General features: G+C 37.0%; 1 protein-coding gene across 1 annotated transcript in view; it reads left to right on the top strand.

Annotated features, from left to right (window-relative positions):
* LOC121419414 (usherin-like) overlaps positions 1-21,533 on the top strand; it is a 69,413-nt gene extending 47,880 nt beyond the window's left edge. Inside the window, exons 44-65 of the mRNA XM_041613871.1 lie at positions 427-636; positions 1,002-1,204; positions 1,593-1,801; positions 2,528-2,627; positions 3,433-3,718; positions 4,228-4,287; positions 6,127-6,314; positions 6,776-6,987; positions 7,454-7,614; positions 9,749-9,946; positions 10,307-10,461; positions 10,866-11,067; positions 11,555-11,662; positions 12,180-15,343; positions 15,904-16,023; positions 16,739-16,974; positions 17,514-17,731; positions 18,232-18,417; positions 19,001-19,075; positions 19,643-19,884; positions 20,432-20,656; positions 21,153-21,533. Of these exons, the coding sequence (XP_041469805.1) occupies positions 427-636; positions 1,002-1,204; positions 1,593-1,801; positions 2,528-2,627; positions 3,433-3,718; positions 4,228-4,287; positions 6,127-6,314; positions 6,776-6,987; positions 7,454-7,614; positions 9,749-9,946; positions 10,307-10,461; positions 10,866-11,067; positions 11,555-11,662; positions 12,180-15,343; positions 15,904-16,023; positions 16,739-16,974; positions 17,514-17,731; positions 18,232-18,417; positions 19,001-19,075; positions 19,643-19,884; positions 20,432-20,656; positions 21,153-21,236 (6,842 nt within the window). The 3' untranslated portion in view covers positions 21,237-21,533. The remainder of the gene's footprint in view (positions 1-426; positions 637-1,001; positions 1,205-1,592; positions 1,802-2,527; positions 2,628-3,432; positions 3,719-4,227; positions 4,288-6,126; positions 6,315-6,775; positions 6,988-7,453; positions 7,615-9,748; positions 9,947-10,306; positions 10,462-10,865; positions 11,068-11,554; positions 11,663-12,179; positions 15,344-15,903; positions 16,024-16,738; positions 16,975-17,513; positions 17,732-18,231; positions 18,418-19,000; positions 19,076-19,642; positions 19,885-20,431; positions 20,657-21,152) is intronic.
* The last annotated feature ends 1,320 nt before the right edge of the window (positions 21,534-22,853 follow it).

Below are 22,853 nucleotides of genomic sequence, written 5' to 3'. Positions count from 1 at the left end.
ATAAGTCATATGAAGAATTGTTCTCCGTATTTCAACAAACAAATTACTGGAAGGAGGGGGGGGGGCAAGGTTAACAAATCAAGCCTTTGAATTCTGCATTTGCTCTGACTGTTTATTTGAACTAAGCTGTTGAATTACTCTATTGTATTTTAGGTGATATTTCTTCTCACTTTATTTGTGTAATGTATAATTCCCTCTGTACTAGGGAAGCATTTCATGGAGATTTTTGTCAGAGATTTTACTGACTAATTTGCTTTCAGCCAATCAGAAGCAGGTATTTAGTATGGTATCTTGGAAAAAAGTTTCCATTGAAAATCACTTATTGTTTCATGGAATGCTCCCCAAATGTGGCTTTCAATTACCTTCTTACATCAGAAGTTCCTTTAAATATTTTACATCTTTTCACTTTTTTTCCTCTAAATCCAGCTTTACTAGAGCTTCAGGGTGATGTTGTAAACTACTTCATCTTGGTGAGCTCTCCTTCTAGACAGTTTGAATTGACCTATGACCCCAGTGTGTCAGGTGAACTCTTAACCTCACTAATGCCAAACACAGAGTACGAGTTCCGACAAGTCATCTTCAATGGAGCGTTCAACATCACCAGTCTCCCAGCTGTGACTCAGACATTAGATGGAGGTTGGTATTAAAAGAAAAAAAAATACTTGATTATTTGTAGATATTGTTTTTGCACATTTTTGATAAACACTACTCTCTATGGGACCCACCACCTTCTCTTAAAAAATCATTTTTTTTTATGTCTGTTTCCAGGGAAACTGAATCACAGTACCTGCACAGTCCATGATGTCTGATAATACAATTATACACTACCCCAACTTTTACTTTTTGTGGACCCTCCTTCTCTCTTATTGCTCACAAAAGCACTTCACATTCATTTTATTTAATTGTACTAAGAATTTTCCTTTCTTTTAAGCTGTATTTTAAGAGCAGGGTTGTATGTATTACATCTAAACATGTTGATGCTTATCTCTCTTGCCTTGTAGCTCCTGAAGGTTTTGCTGCTCCCCTGATCAGTGTTCTAAGCCCATCAGCAGTCAATGTGATGTGGTTACCACCGGATCAGCCAAATGGTGAGATCACACAGTATGTGATCTATCTAGATGGTCAACCTCATGGTAGTGTGGAGAGCAATCAATTACTCTACATCATGGCTGGTCTACAACCTTACACTGTCTACTCTATACAGGTGAATATCATTCAAACTAAAGTCCTTATTCTCAAACAGGTTCAATTTCAATTTATATGTGTAATATATGGTATATGAAGGTCAAATGAGATAAAAACAATTAGATGTTTAATTCATCAGTTATTTTGTTAGTCAAAAGCTTTATTCAAAATTAAGAGTAAAATTAATCTTAGTCATCCCAAAGCCAAACTTTCCATCTCTCTAAAAGGCCATAGCTACAGTTGAATGCTAAATTCTTTCATAAAGAAATTGCAAGTAAGTAAAGAAAAAAAAAATGGTTGATATCTAGTTTTATGGGACAAATTTGGAAAGATTTATATGATTAAGGGCTATATTTGTCTTGGCTTTTTGCCATATTCTATTTTATGTTCCCTTTCTACACACTCAGGTTGAGGTATGCACAGTATACGATTGTCTGTTGAGTAACATTACCGTGGTAACGACCCTTGAGATTCCGCCAGCCGGGGTCACTGCTCCTAACCTACGTGTGCTAGGTCCTAGAGCTATGGAGGTATCTTGGGCCTCCCCTGCATCACCAAATGGAATCATCCTAGGATATGAGATACAGCGGAGGGAATATCAACCTTGTTCAGATAGGTAATGATTCGTACAAACTGGAAAGTCTCTTGGGTCCCAAAACACAAAGCTTGACGACTGATCTATCAATTGATTTTCATGATTAACTGTACATTGTAGTCAATGCAATCCATCATAAAAATGTGTTTGCGATCAATTGTACTTTGGGTCCCATGACATAGAGTTTAGTGTTCATAGTGCTGATTGGTAAGGCTGATTGAGGGAAGTAGGAGGGAAACATTACTTTCTAATGTTGACATCATTTCTGTGATAGAGGAATGTTTATTCATTTCTTGCTTTCTCTGCTCTCCATAGGACACATCCTGTTTTATTTTTGTTTAATAATTATCATAATAATTGGATTTATGTAGCGCTTTTTCCAGAGGATACAAAGCGCTGTTGATTGCATAAGACAAGTTAAGGTTTATGGTGTATAAGTGTGTTTTGAGATGTGTTTTGAAGAGGTTAAGAGAAGAGAGGTTTCGAAGAGATGGAGGGAGTTTGTTCCAAAGACAGGGGGCAAGAGATTGAAAGGAGTTGAAACCGGCCTGTTTTCTGGACTTTGGAATTACATAGGAAGGAGCAGCAGTAGAACGAAGAGAGTATGTAGATCTTTGTTGCTGAAATAATGAAGAAATGTAAGAAGGTAGTGTGGTTGACAAAGACTTATCGGTTCATGTATCATAGGTTTTAATCTTTAATGATGAATAATAAAGTTTCCTTTCATATATCTCTGTATCATTACAGACCTAGCACACCTTCAGATGGCAGTGATTCAAGCTGTGGCTATGTGGAATGTTTACGTTCAGAGAGTGTCTGTGGCAGCCAGTGCTACTCAGGGCTACAGGTCAGTATAAACTTACTTCATTTTAAAATCTTGTTTTAATAAATGAATAGCACATTCCTACATGAGTACATGTCAACTTGTATAATTTCATATGATTTATCACCCATAAATTCTCTGTCCATATTAACAAGTTATGATGAAAAATGATTGATATATGCAGAAATATATTATAGGGGCATCATGGTCTAGTGGCTATGACTCTCATCTTTCAATCAGAGGGACGTGGGTTCAAATCCCAGCCATAGTGTGTTTTCCTTCAGCAAGAAATTTACACACATTGTGCTGCACTTGACCCAGGTGAGGTGAATGGGTACCCGGTAGGATTTATTCCTTGAATGCTTTAGTGCCTTTATGGCGGCTCAGCTATAACCGGGGTAATGATATTAATAATATGATACCACGTATCAAGCGCAATAGAGTATATGCAATTATAGTAGCTGCACCATATAAATAGAACATATTTTTTATCATAACAACTATGATTATGCTTGCTTGTTTCATACCTAATGCGTACCTCTATCAGACGTCTCTAACTGCTCTGCAATAATGTAGCCTAATCGTGGATTTGATTACCATTTATTTCATATTGTTTGTTATGAAATTAGATCAGTAACTTTTACTTGCTTTAAATTTGTAGCTATTGAGATTTCTCAGTGTGAATAAGGTCTCTTTTGATGATGTTGAGAAATGTCAGAAATAGCCATATGAGGGATTATGGTATGCTGACACGTGTTGAGCATCCAATTTATCATGGTATGCAGTGAGATGGTGATTCAGAGATGCTTAATCATTACTGTGTTGACAGGCCTGTTGTGATGGCATACTACACGACACTCAGCCAGACTACCAATGCTGTGATACTAACTACCTGATGGCACCGGTCAATGCATCCACACCGTTCATCTGCTGTGGTGGTCAGTTCCACAGTGAACAGGTCAACTATGAGTGTTGTAATGGTCAGTATGTCCAGGTGTTCCCTGGTCAGATCTGTTGTCCTGACCCAGATGAGGATAGGGTAGCTGTAGGATCAGGTGATGCCTGCTGTGCTGGTGTACCATATGATTCAAGTGGTCCTCAGATCTGTTGTGCAGGTAAGATAATATCAAGATTCTTACAAGTTACAATGTTAAATGATACTCTATTTTCATAGAAATGGTAATGAATTTGTGTCAAGTTGTATTAGATGTAAAAAGTAACATAATATTTTCCTGGTGCATTTTGGAGCATATCATTCTGACAAATGCACCAATTGGGTTCAATAATCATGCTTTTGGCCTGTTTTTTGTAAAGAAAATATAAAGCATATGAATGTCAAAATTTCTCTCGTAATAAAAGATAAGTGAGTACTTGACAATATACCTGGAATGTTGAAAATGACTGTTAACAATATCATGTTTGGCATGTGGAACGTTTTCTATACAGACTTTGTTTGTTAGATAAAACGCCCAGCCAAGGATATACACATCTGAAAGATAAGACATACAAATGATAATATTGCTGCTTGTACTTATATTGTTAAAGATCTGACATGATATTGTAGTTATAGTACATTTTATTGTTTTCGTAAGATGATAATAAACGCACCAACATTTATTTACAGGAGAGTTTTATGACAGGAGTCAAGGTCTTTGTTGCAGTAACGTCTTCCATTCTTATGAGGGTAAAATAAACCATGACCAATTTAAATCTTGGATCACTTAATAACTCAAACTTTCTACTACATGATTTCTTTCTTCACTAGATAACCCTTGTACTCTTGCAATCATTATGTAACCTGTGATGTAACCCCCTCTTCTCACATAACTGTATACTATTAAGTATGTGGGTTATTGATGGTTTTACTGAGCTGTTTGACATGTAACTCCATTTCTTACTAATTTTGTTTTCATTTAGGAATCATAGTGCAAGGTAATCTCAGACATTGTCATGATTGATTGATGTGTTCTTGACTGCTCCTTTATTTGAAACGAGCATATAGTAGTTTCTGTTATGTTATGCTTGAGTTTCTGTCATTATCTATTCTTTATTGAAGTGATATATAAGCATTCATTTTAATTTTGTTGACACTTTTGTCATGCTGAGGATAAGTACATGACCACAAAATATATATTCATCCATATTTCTATGAGAATTGAAAAAAACACCAATTCCACTTGTTATGTTTTGTTAGACACAAATTTTAGTTTGCTAAATATATGAATGTTTTAGATGACATGTAATATAAATTGTTTAAAATCCCATACACTTTTTTATATGAATCACCAAGATATACAGTTTCTCAGAGTCTCAATTCCCCCCCCCCCCTAGATTTGATCACATATGGTAGCATTTTCATTACGTTTTTGTCTTTTTTGATGATCTTTTATTTTTCAATTATGCTCTTTCCGTATGCAACCTTATTTTCATATAATTTTGCTCTTCATATAGATGTTGAATTGTTATTCTGTATTTCCAATTTGTTAAATCTTTCATATCTGTGAGTTTATCTATGGCTTTTTAGTTATTTCTTTACTATCTTTTGTGTTATCATATCTTGCATTTTATCCTCACTCTATTAGATGTCCTAATAATATTCTGTCTTTTGTTGTCTTAATGACTTTCCCACTTTCACAAATTTTTTTTAAAAGTTTTGCAACCTTTACAATCAACTGTCCTGCGAGAATAAAAAATTACATTTTTTTTTTGTAATAGTGGCATGACTTGAAATCAACCATTTCTTTTGTAATATTGGTGCTGATTTGATTTATGCATTTTGTTTCAAGCACTTTGTATAATAGATTTCCATTGCTGTACATGTCATCACTCTGTACCATACATTCCTATATTATCTTGGGATGATTCAACTACATCAAACCAGAATTGGAGTAGTTTAGCTCTGTATTGACTTCTTGCCTTCTATTCTATTTTTGTTCGTGTAGTCCTAGTTTGTAAAAATATATATTTTTATATTAATAAATTATAAAACCAATGAATTTGTAAAAATCAGAGCTAGATTCAAATCCACTTTCAACACCCACTAACATTTTCAAAGTCATTTAGAGGCAGAGATGGAAGAAGGGGGGGGGGGGGGGGGTTGAGGTGACCAAGATTTGCTTAAATTGCAAATAGCGACTGTGTAATGGATGTAGACTTTTTCTGATACAGAGATATTTTTTTATGATTTGTTTTAGGGGAAGAATATACAACCAAAGGGCAATATGAGAACTGATGATTGGTTTTAACATGTTACAGGAGATGATTTCATACGAAGGCTTGAATGTATGCCTAAGCAATGCCCTTTCAGGGTAAAACTGAGATTAAAAGGTGAATCAAGGACAATTTTCATGTTCTGTGATATCGAAAAAACGAAAATTCATATTTTATTGTTCAAAACAGTAATCAGAAACAGATTCCTCCAAAAATTTGTTTAAGCTTGGCGACTTTGACCTTTAATTTAGGATATAATGTCATTGTGTAATTTGATGTTGACCATTTGTTTTTGTATGATATTCTTGTACAGGTCAGTTTGCTGATGGGATGAGTGGTCAGTGTTGTGGTGGGATCATGGTGTCTGCTACAATGACCTGCTGCTCCGAGAGAGACATGGGTGTGGCATATCTACCAATAGAAGGGAATGTTTGCTGTGGTACGGAGTATGTTAATATGACAACATCATTGTGTTGCACAAGTGAGACTGGTGTAGCTGAGGTATGTCAGGAATGAGGATATTATTGTGTTGACCTTTTGTCTATTGCAGTCATATAAGAAATAAAAGACATTGAAATTTCGGTTTGGTTAAAAGATAAGAAATGCCAATGGGACTTGTATAAAAGACTATTATTGCTTGTTATCTGCTTTAAATTTCCATGTTTGTGAATGGTAGATTTTAGTAAGATTTTTCTTTTTTATCAAACAGTGTAATGTATTAAAAAATTTTATTATGATATTACATATGTTTTTGAAGTATATGGAATAGTTATAATGAGTATACTTTTCTGTCTGATAATTAGGATTTTGTAAGAAAATTAGACATGTAAAATTACTTTGTATTAAAAATACTTAAGTTTTATATAAGTAAGACTTTCATATGGCTTTTATGTCCCTATACATTTCATTAATTTTGTAAGTTATGAAGATTCATTTGCCTATAACCTCTGTATCTTTGACAGACCTATACATACGACACCCCTGATGCTAGACAGCTATCAAACGACCAATGTTGCGGATCTCAGAGGATCTCTCCATCTCAGGCATGCTGTAATGAAGTTGGTTATCAACCTGGTTCAAGGGTCTGTGCTGATCGGAGTTCATCAGCTCAGGGGCATTGTGGGATTGGAACGGTCTGTCCAATCAGTCAGGCTGTATCTTCATTCTGTGACAGGTAGGATTTATAACAATAAAATGATGGATATGTGGGCTGTATGAAAATTAAATTAAAATTAAAGAAAGTAGATCTTTATTAGTGTCTTTATCATTATCATCATTGTAATGATTACTTGTTGTCATTTTAATAATCATTTTTGTACTTAAAATAGTAGTAGTTGGAGAAGCACATAAGTATGCTGTTGTGGCAATGAGAATCTGTCTATCACCACTTCAGTAGCCTTCTTTGGCATGACATCACTTATCAATAATCCGACGTGAATCATTGATATTGTTGTGTTGTAGTAGTACAGATGGTGGTAGTTGGAGTCATGATAAAGTTATTTTCGTGATTTTGATTTTAATCGCTGCAAAGGTCATAAACCATTAATGGTAAATTTAGACAATATTGCACTTAGCAGAATTTACAAAATATCTAAGATTTTTTTTCATTCAGTGATGTAATTACATTCATCTTCCAACAGGTGTGACTTTGATACCAACATACACACATGCTACTCGGTTGATGCCGCCTACATCACTTCATCACCTAGTAATCCTGGTACTCCCAGTGGTTCTAACGGTCTGTGTCCTTCTGCTCTAATCTCTATCTATACTACAGGACCAAATATATACTCCTATCTTGGTAAGTAATTCCTAGGGTGCGTTTATTCGACACTTTTTTACCCTAGAATCATGATTAGAATCATGATTCAAATCACGATTCTGCAGAATCACGATTGCGTTTAGTCGAAATTGAATATAATCATGATTAGAATCACAAACATGAAACACGAAAAAAGGGGCGTTTGGAAAGACGTTTCTGTAGAATCACGAACGAAAAAGGTCGTATAAACGATATCGTGATTTGAATCATGATTCTATGACGTCATTGTGTCGTGCTTCTTCCGGGTTCGACTCAAAGGCGCGCGCTGTGTTTCGTGCAGGTTAATTTTCGTGCAGGTTAATTTTCGTGTAGCAGTATTGCCAGCATTTAGGAATTATCATTCTGTGTATTGTACCCCCGGGGTTGTACTGTAGCGTCATTTGTATATTTCATTGTTTTCATCAATCATTTCTTCAAGTTCCAAAGGCACAAATTGGACTGATCGACGATGAATTAACTCAGGGCTCTGCTTGTGCTTTGGGCTCAGCCTGAAGCACAAGCATCCCTTACCGGGATTCACAGAAATAAGACGATCCCTTTCAGCGGCGCTTGCGAGGGAGGGATTTCAACGGAGATGTGGCACCGCCTGTCGAGACAAAATTAACAGAATTCGTGCCCAGTACAGGACCATCATAGACAAGAAAAATCGATCGGGAGGTGGGAGGGAGGATAATGACCCCTTCTGGTTCCCGATCAAAAACAATATGAGGTACAATACACGGAATTCTGGAAGTAAAAGATTTATTTTTCGGAAGCCGAGTAAGCGTTGCACTTGCACAAACGTTTGCTCGTTAGCTCCGGCGGCAGCAAAAATCTAGCAGCCGACGTGAAGTTAGAAACACGTGCGAAAATGTTGACCTATACTTCCTGGGTCAAACTGCGCACTGTGATGCGCACTGGATCGGCCCGAATTCAGGGAGAAACAGCGTTAGAAAGATGGTCGTATAAACGCTGATTCTGTCGGATCGTGATTCATGCTGCTGTTTTGAATCATGATTCAAATTGTGATTCAAATCATGATTCTGGGTCGAGGTCGCATAAACGCAGCCCTAGACTGGTGTCTGAGAAACTAAAGTTATCTTTGGAAATCCAGCTTAGTTTGACTTCTATCCATATATACCGTGTTTACACAGTGACACGGCTCGGGGGTTCGACACGCGAGCCGTGCTCAACACGGCAATTTTATGCTGTGTAAACGCGATCAGTGTGATCCGCGAGCCGTGTCGAACACAGCTTTTTTGATCCGCCAAAATCGTAGGTTTCAACCCGCGAGCCGAGTCAGACTCGGCAATTTTTTCGTGTGTAAACAGAAAGCCGTGTCGAACTCTCTTGACCAGGTCACTGCGCGCGCTTTCACTTTTGGCATTGTTGTTGTTCGCACGGACAAGATTCGATTCCGGCGGTGAATTTCCCGCGTTTAATTTGCGACGTCATAATTCTTCTTCCGTTCGAGATCCGCGAGCCGTGTTGAACTCGCCTTTTTATGTGTACGTATAAACGCGATCTCTGATCCCTTCTTCGCAGTGTTCAACCCGGCTCGCGGATTCAACACCCGAGCCGAGTCAATGTGTAAACACGGTATCACTGTCTATGGGGGTGTTGTAATCTAGAGGTCATTTCTCTTTCCTATGAAACAGAGGATCATGTGTTTGAATCCATCTATGAGGTTTATTTCCTTTAGCAAGGAAGTCATTAACACTACTCAACCTTGTTGAGGTAAATCTGTACTAGTCTGCAGTTACAGACCCTGATCAACTTTGATCAACAAATGAGTCTCCTGTATAATAGTCAGAGTAGGCTGTGCATTGAGACCACTTGACTCAGGTAAGGGTTTGCAAAGAAGACCAAATGGGTACTGGCATGATATATTCCTTGAATGATGTCAGAACTATATGGCCCCTCAGCTACAGATATCGTAATGATATTATTTACCTTGTATCTTCTATAGATTAAAGGAATGTAGTTGCTTTGCTGTGTAGATGGGTTGATGGATTGTAAGAGACCTGTCAATTACACCTTTACATGTCTCCATTGGCTTTTTTACAGTCTGATATCTGTATATTTCGTTCAGTATTCCATTGACACGTTTTCCATTTGCTTTATCTATTCACAGATCAAGGTTTATCCCCCTATACAAGGTATGAGTACCTAATCTCAGCTATCAATGCAGCAGGAAGCTCAAACAGTGGTCTTTCTAATGCTACCACAGATGAAGACATACCATCTCAGGTCCAGTCTCCTGAATGGTCTGTTGAGATGGATGTACTGGATACTATCCAGCTAGCATGGGATCCACCTCAACAACCGAATGGTAAGATAAAAAGTGGCTCCCGACTTACAGCTTGTTCACAAAGCTATAAACCCCTGTAAGATGTGTGGTGTTCAGACGTGGCTTGATGAATATTTCTGTGGAATGCTAAAAGTCACACCAATAAAACAGACTGAAAAATGCTGATAGTATGTATTTTATAATAATATAATAGATTTTGTCATTGAGGAGTTGATGTGACTATGATGTAATGGCCAATGTTGGACTCAATAGCTCATGATAGCATATTTTGCATTGACCTTTAAAGAAGTGATTGTTCCACTTATATTCTGCTCTTGATAATCTTATCAAGTGAAGTCTTCATGATATTTATGATATATTTCTGTTTTGTTTCTTTCTCAGGTATAATTGTAACATACATCTTGAGAAGAGATGGTATTGAAATATACAGAGGAGCAGATACATCTCATAATGATAATACAGGCATACAACCATTCCAACATTACTCCTATATATTAAGTGCTTGTACTAGAGTTGGATGTGCTGCTAGCCAACCGGTAAGTCAACAAACCGCAAACAACTGATAATGCTTCTTATTTCTTCATTTTTCCTTTTTATTAATATTTCATTTGTTTATTATTCATGGTTTTTCATGTTTAATCATGTTATGCATATTATCACTCATGTATAATTCATTGGTAAGTATGTTAAGCTTTCGTTTAGTTTTAGATTAGGATAATGCTTTTTGGGGGGTTATTGCTGTCAGTTCAGGTCACAGTGGATCTATGTTATTTCTTGTTTGCATTATGTAATTCTACACACTGGTGCTCACACTTATAGAACATAGAAACAAATTTTGTGTGGTTCTCGAGTATGGTAAGTGATAGAGGAATATCAAGAACATATCATATATGTATCATTAATTGTGTCAACCATTTGTTTTTTTATATGACCATGACAGGTGGTAGCAGCTACCCTTCAGGCACCCCCTGGGAATTTGTTTAACCCTCTCCTAGCTGCTCTTAGTTCTGATAGCATTCAGATCTCATGGCAGGAGCCTGGTCTTCCTAATGGGGTAATACAGGGGTACAGTATCCTTCTAACAGGTGTGACAGAACCTATCTATCAAGGTGGACCGGAAGATTTTCAATTCACTCATACAGGTGGGTATGATTGATTAAAAAAAGAGAATCAGATGATATTTGCAGGCTTCATTGATGAATTATTTGATTGTTTGCCAGAGTAATGTAATAATAGTAATTGTGTAGATTTGAAGAGCGCACATACCATCCAAAAACACTCATAGCACTAGCTCAGCGACTGTTCTCTTGAATATCTATGTATGAGCTACGAATATAAACTATTTTACATACCAATAATGTTCAGAAAAACAGGTAAGATGTGGTTTATATGGCACCAGACCAGATATTTTATGCACTTTTATGGAATAGGCAAAGTGTAATTATTTTTCAGTGTAGTTCTGAAAATATTTTGATTGGTTGGTATATGTATTACAGAAATTCAAATTAAATTAATACTTGTGTGTACGACCGAAGAACAAGTTTCAAGTATATGTACAGGTGGTGTGAAACACCATTAATAATTACATGACATATCATTTATGAAGTTATTGTGAATTTTGTTTTACAGACTTGGATCCTTACACGGTGTATGAGTACAGACTTGAAGCCTGTACATCAGCTGGATGTTCACTGAGTGATCCAGTATCAGTAAGGACAATGCAAGATGCACCACAAGGTGGGTCTCCATTTATGTTGTTGGATTGTCTCAACTATTTGATTTTCATTAGTTTCCTCAACATCATCATAATCAGCTTTATCACTACCTTCATCGCAATTTTCAATGCTGTCATAATCATGAGTACCATTTACAATTTGATTATTTTCATCATCATCATTTAATTATCATCATCATCATCAGCAGCAGCATTGTCATAATCTTAATCAGCATGTGTCATTATCCTCCTCTTCATCATCATAATAATTATTGTTGATTCATCTTTTTACATTTTGAATCTGTAGTTTCTCTCTTCCAAATATGACTTTATGACTTTTTGTGTTTTATCAGTTTTCAGAATTTTCAGCAATGAGGAAAAAGTACACTAATTCATATGTGTTCACTCTCACTGAATAATGATGGGTTTATACCATATATTCATTCATAGAACTGCTTTGTGTTTGATAAATTCAGCTCTGTTTGTTACATTAGAATTATGATATATTCTTTTTATCATTGTCTTATTTTTGTCTTGCAGGTCTTGCACAACCAACTCATGTTGTAGTTAGTTCAACAATCCTAGAATTATATTGGTTTGAGCCTTCACAGCCAAATGGAATCATCACTTCTTACATCCTTTACCGCAATAGTGAACTTGTCTACGCTGGCAACAATTCTGTTTTGATGTATGTTGACACTGGCTTAACACCTAACACCAGGTATGAGTATGTGGTGTCAGCTTTGACAATTGCAGGACAATCAAATAGCACCATCCATGTAGCACAGACACCGTTCCTTACACCAGAGGGTATACCACCACCAACACTGACAGTGCTATCTGCAAGGTCAATCCGAGCAGTGTGGACTCAGCCGACTGTTCCTAATGGTGTCATCAGACAATATGGTATTGTTATCCTTAGTGGAACTCCGGATGAAAGAAGATTGGTATCCTCAGATGACACAACTCTAGAAGTGGAGAACTTGACACCATACACCCAGTATGATATGAGAGTTCAGGTTTGCATTGATACTGGATGTGGAGTAGGACCAAGAGCTTATGCAAGGACCTTTGAAGCACCACCAGAGGAACAGGGTGCCCCAACCTTAGTATCCACAGGACCAAGTGTAGTAGAAGTCTCCTGGGAACCCCCTGCTAAACCAAATGGTATCATCCAACAATACTTTGTGTATCGTAGGCAGTATGGAACAACTCAGGAACTTCTTGTGTTTCTTACTGAAACAGAGCAGAGTTTTGTGAATGCAGGAGGGGGATTGGCTGCATTTAATCTCTATGAATACAGAGTAAGAGCACAAAATTCACAAGGAACCACAGACAGTCCGTGGGCATCCATTAGAACTCAAGAATCTGTTCCCATAGGTATCGCTGCACCAAATCTTGTAGCTGTCAGTCCATATGCAGTGCAAGGCACATGGTCACCACCCACTTCACCGAATGGTATCATTGCCTACTACCGCATTGAGTACCAAGAACGACCAAATGACCCCACAGCCACACCTGCCGTTGTAGTAGCAGCAACAGTAGAAGCCACTGTCCTTCAAACCACATTTTATGGCCTGTTACCTTTCACATCATACCAGGTTCGCATTGTTGCTATCAATGGTGCAGGAGAGACGAGTGGTCCTTGGGGTCCTGTTACAACTCTTCAAGGTGTTCCAGGTGACATTGGACAGTTCTCAGTAGAGCAACAGTCCAATGGTTTAGCTCTGTTATTGAGGTGGGATGAACCTGGACAACCAAACGGTGTCATAACCAATTACTTCATATATGAGGATGAGTACCTCATTGCACCAATATATACTGGACTCACAAGAGAATATCTCTTTAGGAGATTGACTCCTTACACTGAGTATGTGGTTGTTCTAGAAGCATGTACCAGTGTTGGTTGTGGAAGAGGCAATCCACAGACTGTAAGGACTGCTGAAGTAGCCCCTGCTAATCAAGCTCCACCTACCCTTGGCTTTGTGAATTCAACAGCAGTTGTCCTGAACTGGAAGGCACCTGTAGATCCTAATGGGGCTATCACCCAGTATGATGTTATTAGAAGATCAGCAAGACCTGCTTCAACAGAGAGAAGGAAGAGGAACACAGATGATAGTGCCTTCACAGTTACAGTCGTCATTCATTCTGAGTACAACACTGATGCCGAAGACTACACCTTCGTTGATAATTCTTTGCAACCATATCGTATCTATGAGTATCGCATTCGATCCATCAACTCTCAGGGTTCTGTAGACAGTGACTGGGTCCAGGTAGAGACTGACCAGGCTGCTCCTCTTGGTGTGGCACCTCCCACTGTTAATCACATCACCAATACTCCCGGATCACTTGTTATTGGATGGACACCTCCCACAGAAAGTAACGGCATCATCACTGGGTATCGACTGCAGAGGAATAGTAGCACTCCTTTCAGTTTTGAGGCAGATTATGGATTCCAGTTTACAGATATGAATCTTCAGGCATTCACCATATATGTTTATACCATCACAGTATGTACCCAGGGTGGCTGCACCACAAGCTCAGCCACCTCCATCAGAACTTTAGAGACAGCTCCCACATTTGTTGATCCACCAAGTCCAGTCGCTATCAGCTCTAGTCAGATCATGGTCAACTGGACAGTACCTTCCATTGCTAGTGGTGAGATTGTACAGTACCGTCTAAAGGTTGATGATGAGGTACGATACAGTGGTTTAGGTCTTTCTACTACCATCAGTGGTCTGATTGCACACCAGGAGTACACATTTGTCCTTGAAGCTTGTACTTCTGGTGGTTGTACTGACAGTCCAGAGGCTTTAGCTCGTCCATTTGAAGCACCCCCTATAGGAATGAATCCACCATTGTTGAGGGTTCTTAGTGCTACAGCCATTGAAGCAAGCTGGTCTGAACCCAATGAACCCAATGGCATCATATCACGCTATGAGTTACGTAGAGATGGAAAACTAGTATATGATGGTGATGCCCAAAGGTACCAGGATTTTGGTGATGGTGGATTAGGACTAACCCCAGGTCAGCAGTACTCCTATGTCATCACAGCCTTCAACAGCCGGGGTCATGCTATAAGTGATGCAGCCATAATTACTACTTCTTCATCCTCACCAGCTGGTTTGAGTCCACCATTTGTCACCCCTTTTTCTTCACAAATCATCAGTGCCACTTGGCAGCCTCCAGCATTTCCTAATGGTGAAATCCAAAACTACACCCTCTATGTAGACAACAATATTGTCTACGCTGGAAGGCTATTTAGCTTTGACATCCGGGGCTTGGACTTCTACACCTTGTATGAGATCCGTGTAGAAGCTTGCACCACTTCAGGTTGTGCTCTAAGTGATAGTGTGGAAGCAAGAACCTTTGAGCATACTCCTAGTGATCAGGTAGCTCCTTCTCTGGAACCTTTGGCCGACAACCTTGGCATTGCAAGTGGTATCCGGGCAGTTTGGAATGCACCAAGTAATGAGAATGGCATCATCCTTGGCTATGAACTCTACCGGAGGAGTGTGGATCGCATGACAGGAAGGAGATCTGACCCATCCTTGTTGATAAACACTACCCTGAGGGAGTATGTAGACATGGATCCATCACTGATACCTGATGAAACATATGAGTACTTGGTAGTATCCTTCAACTCTGTAGGAGTTGCATCCAGTCCCTGGGCCTCTGTCAGGATGCTGGAAGCACCACCACAGGTATGATAATGTTTTACTTTATTCTGATAAACACATAAAGTTAAGATCCTTTCAGCCATCACAATATAAAATACTTATTTTCATATTGCTACCAAGAGCTTGCGATATCAAGTTAAGTAATTAAGGAAGCATGATGTTTGTTTGGTGAGGTACATCTGCACAGGTGTACAAAGTAAATCTTTTTTTCTTTTTACCTTCTAGTTATATGGTTAGGATTTTAATCCAAAATAACACCTCTCATGCAAGTCATACATGGGTCTCATGTGAGTCCTATATTTCTGTGTTGATTGACATGAACATTGAGTCAAGAGATTGATGTCCATGCCTAATGACTACAGCAAAATTGCTTGTAAATAGGACAAGTGCTATCTTCCAAAGGTCAAGTCATTTATAGTACTTTGAGAAACGATCATTAATGTTGCGTCATGCAAGGCGTGATAAAAGGTCTAAAATCTGCAAGCATGACTAGACATTACAGATTCATGCTAAATATTGATCACATTGTCTAAGAGTGGTATGAAATGATTTGTGTCATGTGTGTGATTTCCTTTCTCTACTAGGGTCTCTTGCCACCTCTGGTGTCTGAACTAGAAGCAACAAGTCTAAGCCTGACTATTCAAGAACCAAGTCAGCCAAATGGAGCCATCCAAAGATATGTCATCTACAGGAATGGGACTGTGGTAAGTGTTGCTGGTTGGAACTTATTCTTGCTATTTTGAAAAACCTGTCTTAACATTCTGAGAGAACTGATAATATATATATATATACGTGCGTACCTCGGTCTAGTGGAGCATTGAAACAGAGGGTCATGGGTTCAAATCCCAGCCATGGCGTAGTTTCCTTCAGCAAGAAATTAATCCTCATTGTGCTGCACTCAACCCAGGTGAGGTGAATGGGTACCTGGCAGGAATTAATTCCTTGAGCGCGTGAAAGCTGCTTGAGCTACAGCCGGGGTAATAATATCCTCTGGAAGCGCACATAAACGTTATTCATAATGTGTTATGTGCTATACAAGAACTGACTATTATTATTATTAGTGATCTTGTAATGTCTTCAAAATATACTCACAGTTAAAAATGGGGAAGTGAAGATATATTCTTCTTAATATATCTGCTTGTAGTATATTATATAATTTTATATTTCATAGATCATTGTAGAATAGACGAGGTTTACCACAAGTTGAAAGGATTATTCAGAAGGGCAGAACGTCAAGCTTGAATGTGAAGGAGCACCTTTTGTCCTGTGCTCACAATATTTCTTGTCAAAGCCTTTCGTTCTACCACATCTGAGGTAATCATTTATATTAGGATTAAAATAATAGGGTTTTATTTAAATGCTTTTTTTTTAGGTTTGAGCGTGATCATTTATTTCATCCCATGTTGCTTTATCTTTCAGCTAAGCCAGACAACACTAACCAGCTATAGGGATTCTGATCTCCTCCCATACACCACCTACTCCTACTCAGTAGAGGCTTGTACATCAGGGGGATGTACTACCAGTGATGCGGTTACCGTGACAACCATTCAGATGGCACCAAGTGGACTGGATTCTCCCGTTGTACTTCAAACTGATTCTACATGGATCCAACTGAGCTGGGATTACCCAACAAACACTAATGGAATTATTACTAAGTATGTTGAATTATACTTTTGTTTTTATGGTAATTGTATCTAATCATTACTTTCACTACTGAATTTATTAATTCTCGTATTCTTTGTTCAAGGATTGCCTGCTTTTAGATGGCAGCATGCTAAGTATTGAGATAGAATTATTTAACTCCAAAATAATTTACTGTAATAAATCTTTATGCCTCAAAAAATTTTCTGGTCTTGCAACAAAGTGATATCAGACATGCATTTTAATACACCGAATGGTTGTCTGTATGTGTTTGGTGCACCCCTTCCCCCTTAGATACTGTTACCTCCTTTATTTGATATTTACTTCTTTCACATTCTAGTGTATTGTCCTTTTTTAGAGAGAGAAGAAAAGACCAAACCATATTGAAGATATGCTTTAGTGAAGAAGTATTGACTATTGTAGGTCTGTAGCCTGGCAGACTCTTTCATATTATTCATCAATCAAGCAAGATCCTTTCTTTACCATTCTTGTTTCCCATATTGCATGGGTTTCTGAATCATGAATCTTAATATTCCATCTCCCTTTCTTGTAGGTTTCAGTTGCTCTTCCGATCAGGTTGTCCTCTCACAACCCAGCCTTTTGAGCAGACCTGTCCCTTTGAGGACTACAGTTCTATTGATAAGGACCTGGCACTCATTCATAATGTCACTGGTCTGAGACCCTATACCCGTTATGAATTTGTGGTAGTAGCTTTTAATGATGCTGGTCGGGTGGAGTCATCTCCAGTTCAAGAAAGTACACTTTCAGCATGTGAGTATAGGATATCAATCCTCTATACCGGTATATTTTTATATGTTTATTCGAATTACAAATATGCATTGTAAAATCCTAGAAATATACATTTTAATTTAAGAATGATTATCATAATACATAACTGTCTACCATCATTTTTTTTCAAAACATCAAGGTATAGTTTCTTCTCTAATGTTGCCATATAGCCTAGGGTTCAAAGTCTGATATATCCTGTCATTTATTTTCACTTTCTGTGAAGTACATGATGCTGCATTGCTTGTTTGTTTGGGGGTTTGGTTTAAATTTTGAAAAATATTTTCAGGACTTTACTTTTGAACTCACATTTTGTATTTGTTGGTAGGGCCAAACGATTCAGATTTCCTAAGCCTTCACAAAGTCAATTATTCCCTTCTTGACCTTGAGCTTTATGTTTCTTTCTTGACAACATTGATTTTTGCTTGATAAAAATAAATAACAAAGAATTTCTTTTCTGTATTATATTTTGTGAATACCTTCAGTGCCTGTGTTTGTGAGCAGTAGCAAACCTTCCATCAGTAGCAACACTAATAACAGTCTAATCACAGTCAACTGGGCTCAGAGCTTTGTACTCAATAGTATGCTCAGAGAGTATATCTTAGTAGAGAATGGTGATACCGTCTACAGTGGGATAGCTACTACAGTTACAAGGCCTCTAAAAGATACAGGTGAGCAGAGAAAGCATTTCAGTCTTTTTTGTTAGTGGTACATAGAATGGTAATACAAGGGGCAACTGCAGTGGAATTGGCCTTGATTCAAGGAAAAAAAATACATTAGTGTTCTGGAATATTTGTATGAACAGCTTGAATCAGGATTCTGATATTTCTCATATTAAGAAAATTTTTATATAAGAAACTGTTGTCTAGGTGTTTGACTTCTCAATGAAATATGGGATAAAAAGAAGTAGTCGTTCAGTAGTCTAGATTTGTTAAGTGATATGTTGTAAACAAAAAATTTGAGGGTTTCAAGAACTTTGATTGAGAGATTTTACGTTGAGCCAATCATAGTTTGTCTCCTCATGGAAGTCAGAAATCTGCCTTGATTGAATTCCCAGTATATTGGAGAAGATTGCAGATCTGAGAGTCTACATCAATTAACTGTCGACTCCAAACATATTGAATATTGCTATATGTATCAATGTGGTGACAATACGATGTACACAAACTTCGTGATTGTTTCTAATGTATATCATACTAATTCGATGTGAAAAAAAATCAGTGTCCTTTCTCTCTATGTCTCTTCCTGTTTCAGAATATGAATTCATAGTGAGTTGTGTTACATCGACGGGCAGTGTATCCTATCCTACAATCATATATCAGCCTCCATGTAAGTCTCTATTATTATTACTTAATGATCATTGCTAATATTATTGATGTTACCATACTATGTCGTCGCACGCACCACGAACCGTCCTCTCTGAGCACTTCGATGTGAAAGTCAAGCGCACTGTATCTATTCCACGAACCGTCCTCTCTGTTACGTTGCCCACTGTGGCATAAATAATTAACTTCAAGAAAATATAAAGATACGGGATGAAACTTTGGAACCTGAACTTTTTAACAAAGACACTGGTAGATAATTTGCTCTCCTAGTAGGTGCACTTATTGCTGGTTTAAAAAAAACCTTTTCTTTAAATGCGTTTTCTGCAAAAGTAACTTTCGCATAGAAGTGCGCAGAGAGGATGGTTCGTATTGCGTGCAACGATATGTTATATATATTTTTCAAACATTTTCTTACATTTCTGATTTTTAATAATCGTATAAGGTTGATGTGTAAAAAAGTGTTCAAAAAAATAAAGGGCAAATCAGGAACAAACAATGCTCAATCTGTACAAGCAGTATTGCATGTGAAGACAGAAATACATCAATTAAATCTGTTTGCTTTTAATTCTAGCTACTGGTGGACCTCAACCAGATGCCCAAACCCAGTGGTATAGCTCTGTATGGTTCATTGCTATCATGGTCTTACTGGGCGTGGTCATCATCTTCATCCTCATCGCCATTGTCCTGAGTCGCACCGGAACACGCAAGCCTTATGCAAGAGAGAGGACTCCTCTACCGCCAAGACAGAGGAAAGCTCATAACTTCACCTTCTCTTCTATGTTACCCAGATATCCAGAATCAGAGAGTATACTGGTAAGAACCTGTCATGAGATAGAAAAAACCTTACAAGTGCAACTAAATGATAACTAAATTCACAAAGGATTTTCCTATTAAAAACCAATTCTTGTTTTTTTATGTGAGTGTATGTTCACAGAAACAGAATATGACCCAAGAATATATTTCCTTTGTAAAGTATATGATGGACATTTTGGGTGTATTTGATGCTTATGTTAATACACTTATATTAGTACATTTTGACTTGACCATACCTTCTTTTTGGTCTGGACAACATAGACTTCATTTGAAGAAGATATCTTGAAAAACAACCTCTGAATTTTTGTTCATTTGTGAACCCATTTTGATAAGAGATGTATGAGAGTAACCAAAGACTGCGTTCTCAAGGGGCAAACTTGTTTGCATTAAAAATGCTCTAATAGTAATACTGGAGCAAGTAGAGATTTGGTAATAATCACCTTCCATGTGTAATATGTCAATGTCTTCATCTCCTGTACAGCATTTCAATTTGTCTTCTTCATTTGTTTGATATTCCATTCATTACTTTATTATGATTTCATTGTAGGATCCAATCCCTCAGGCCATCAGTCGACATTCTAGTATGCACAGCTTACACAATACATATTATAACCCAGCATTCCCTGCACCGTCACCGCCCCGTCCTACTAGTAGAACATCCGAAGTCATGGATAAGAACTCTCTTAAATACCTTGATGATGATGATGGTGTAGCTGCTTGGGATAATACTACACCTCTTCCTCCGAAGATGGATTCAGGCATGGTTAGCTTAGTAAGTTTACATCAATTATGTTCATATTTAATCCTTTCTATGTTTGATTTGATTGGCAACAGTGTTAATTTATTTTCATTGCTTCGTTCTGAAGTGATATGTCTTGGGGACAAAATGCCTTTCACATTGACCTTTTCAGTTGATTGGGAGTGTTGATGTAAAGAGCCAAAACAAGTGGGTCTCAATTTTAGGGTCAGATATCTTCAAATGGCTTGTTTTCTGCATTTATAGTTTTGCCTGCTCAGGTCCTTTGAATGAACTTTGATGTTCATTCTAGGTGCTTAAAGATAAGTGATTCCACAGATTAAGATGACTGTCATTTTAATCCTAAGTATTCAGTCATTTTATCAAGAAAGTAAATCGAGTTATGACTTCTCTATCATTATATTATCCTAGAGTTTGGTCTTTCTTTCATTATTTTTCCAATATGTTTTTTTACGAGCTCTTGTAATCCATTTCATTAAATGTTTCTCTTTCTTTCCATTTTCTTCCACAGTTTGAAGATGATGCTATGACTCATATCAGCCAACCATACAGCTATACTAAAGAACAGACTATGTTTACTGACACACATTTATGATCCACAATTACAAATATTTATCTCCAAGACCAATTTTTTCATAAATGTTTGTATTTGTTTGAGTGAGATGTAATAATATTGTAGATAAATAATCAATTAAATTGGTTTGAATAAAGATGTGAAATTGTAATTGTATGAATTTCTTATTGATTTATATTTTATTTGGGCTGATTTAGGTTTGGAGGAAAGAACTGAAATACAAAATAAAATCCAAAGTCTCATTTATTTGATTGCTGGTTTAAGATATCATAACTATGTACTATATGTTTGAAGTACGCTAGTAATAGTGTACATACAGTGGCATGTGTAAAAACAGGTCTTTTTGTTCGCAAAATTAATGCAATATTATCATTACTATAGAATAACTTGATAGTAGTACATGTCTAATCGCATTTCTCTTCATAACACGTGACGTCAGAAAATATTTATACAAACTTGGTCTGAAAGGTCACTATACTACTACTCTACACTGCAGATCAGATGCATCCGAGAATGAATTAAAGGTCACAAAGTGGGTTAAAATCATTAGGTAGGTTTTAATGTCAATCTGTAAATGACAACAGCACTCAGCGGTACACCTTGCTGAAGTCTAAATTCCTTATCAGTGACTATTTAGGAATCCTTGAAAGTCAGTACACATAGTAAAATACTGGGTAAGCGTTAGTATTTGCAAATTGAAGTTGTGTGCTGAAAAGTTTTACAGTCATTCATTTTCTTTATGGTAGCTGATAATTGTGATTGTCTATAATGAAGCGTGTTTTCAGTTGTTCTCTTAATTTTGTCAAACTTATCTTGTTTGTATGTTTTCAAGGATTGTTTAAGATATTGGCTGTATTTTCTGTTATTTTGTTATATTCAAACACAATCTGAAGCACACTTGAATTAAGTTGATATAAAAGCACAAGCATACAAATAAAACTCTGATGAGAGCATGATTGTGAATTCTTATTTTCAATTTGACAAAAAAAAAGATTAGAAGGAAATAATGATTGAAGTCATGATATGATATTGGCAACACAGTGGAAATATCAGAATTTCTCTCCATGCAATAGGCAAAGTTCTAACTTTGAAATAAATTTTTAGTACACAAACTTGAAATAAATAATGCAACAACATAAGAAACATTGTTTATGTAGTGTTTGTCACAAGATATGTTATATGAATATTGTGAAAGATTTAACATGTGTTTTCACTATATAACTAAATTTCATGCAACCTCGAATTCAAGATAATTTGTAGCAGTAAATTGGTGTGCGTTTTTACATTCATATGCGTATTCTCATGAAGGTAAATTTACTGGTGATTTTCAACATGGCTGCAAATTTTTTACTCTTGGGTACTACACTTTGTATAGATTTTTAATGAAGTACTTATTCAAAATGTGTTTTTTAGTAGTGGAAGAATGTAAATTTAAAGTTTTAGCAGATGAATTGGACTCGAAATCACCTTGATATTTTGTATTATAAGAGTAGTTAACTGATATGTTCAAAATTGATTTAATTACGTATTTCTACAAATAAAAATAATATATCAACTCTTTAAGAATAGATCAATCTTATCTACAATATCATTACTTGATATTGGTGTCAGATTTAAAAAAAATGTAATTGTGTTAAG

The sequence above is a fragment of the Lytechinus variegatus genome, chromosome 7 (assembly GCF_018143015.1).
Source record: "Lytechinus variegatus isolate NC3 chromosome 7, Lvar_3.0, whole genome shotgun sequence".
In the NCBI taxonomy this organism is placed as follows: Eukaryota; Metazoa; Echinodermata; class Echinoidea; order Temnopleuroida; family Toxopneustidae; genus Lytechinus; species Lytechinus variegatus.
The sequence above is the reverse complement of the archived record's forward strand: the minus strand, read 5'-3'. Positions and strand labels throughout refer to the sequence as shown.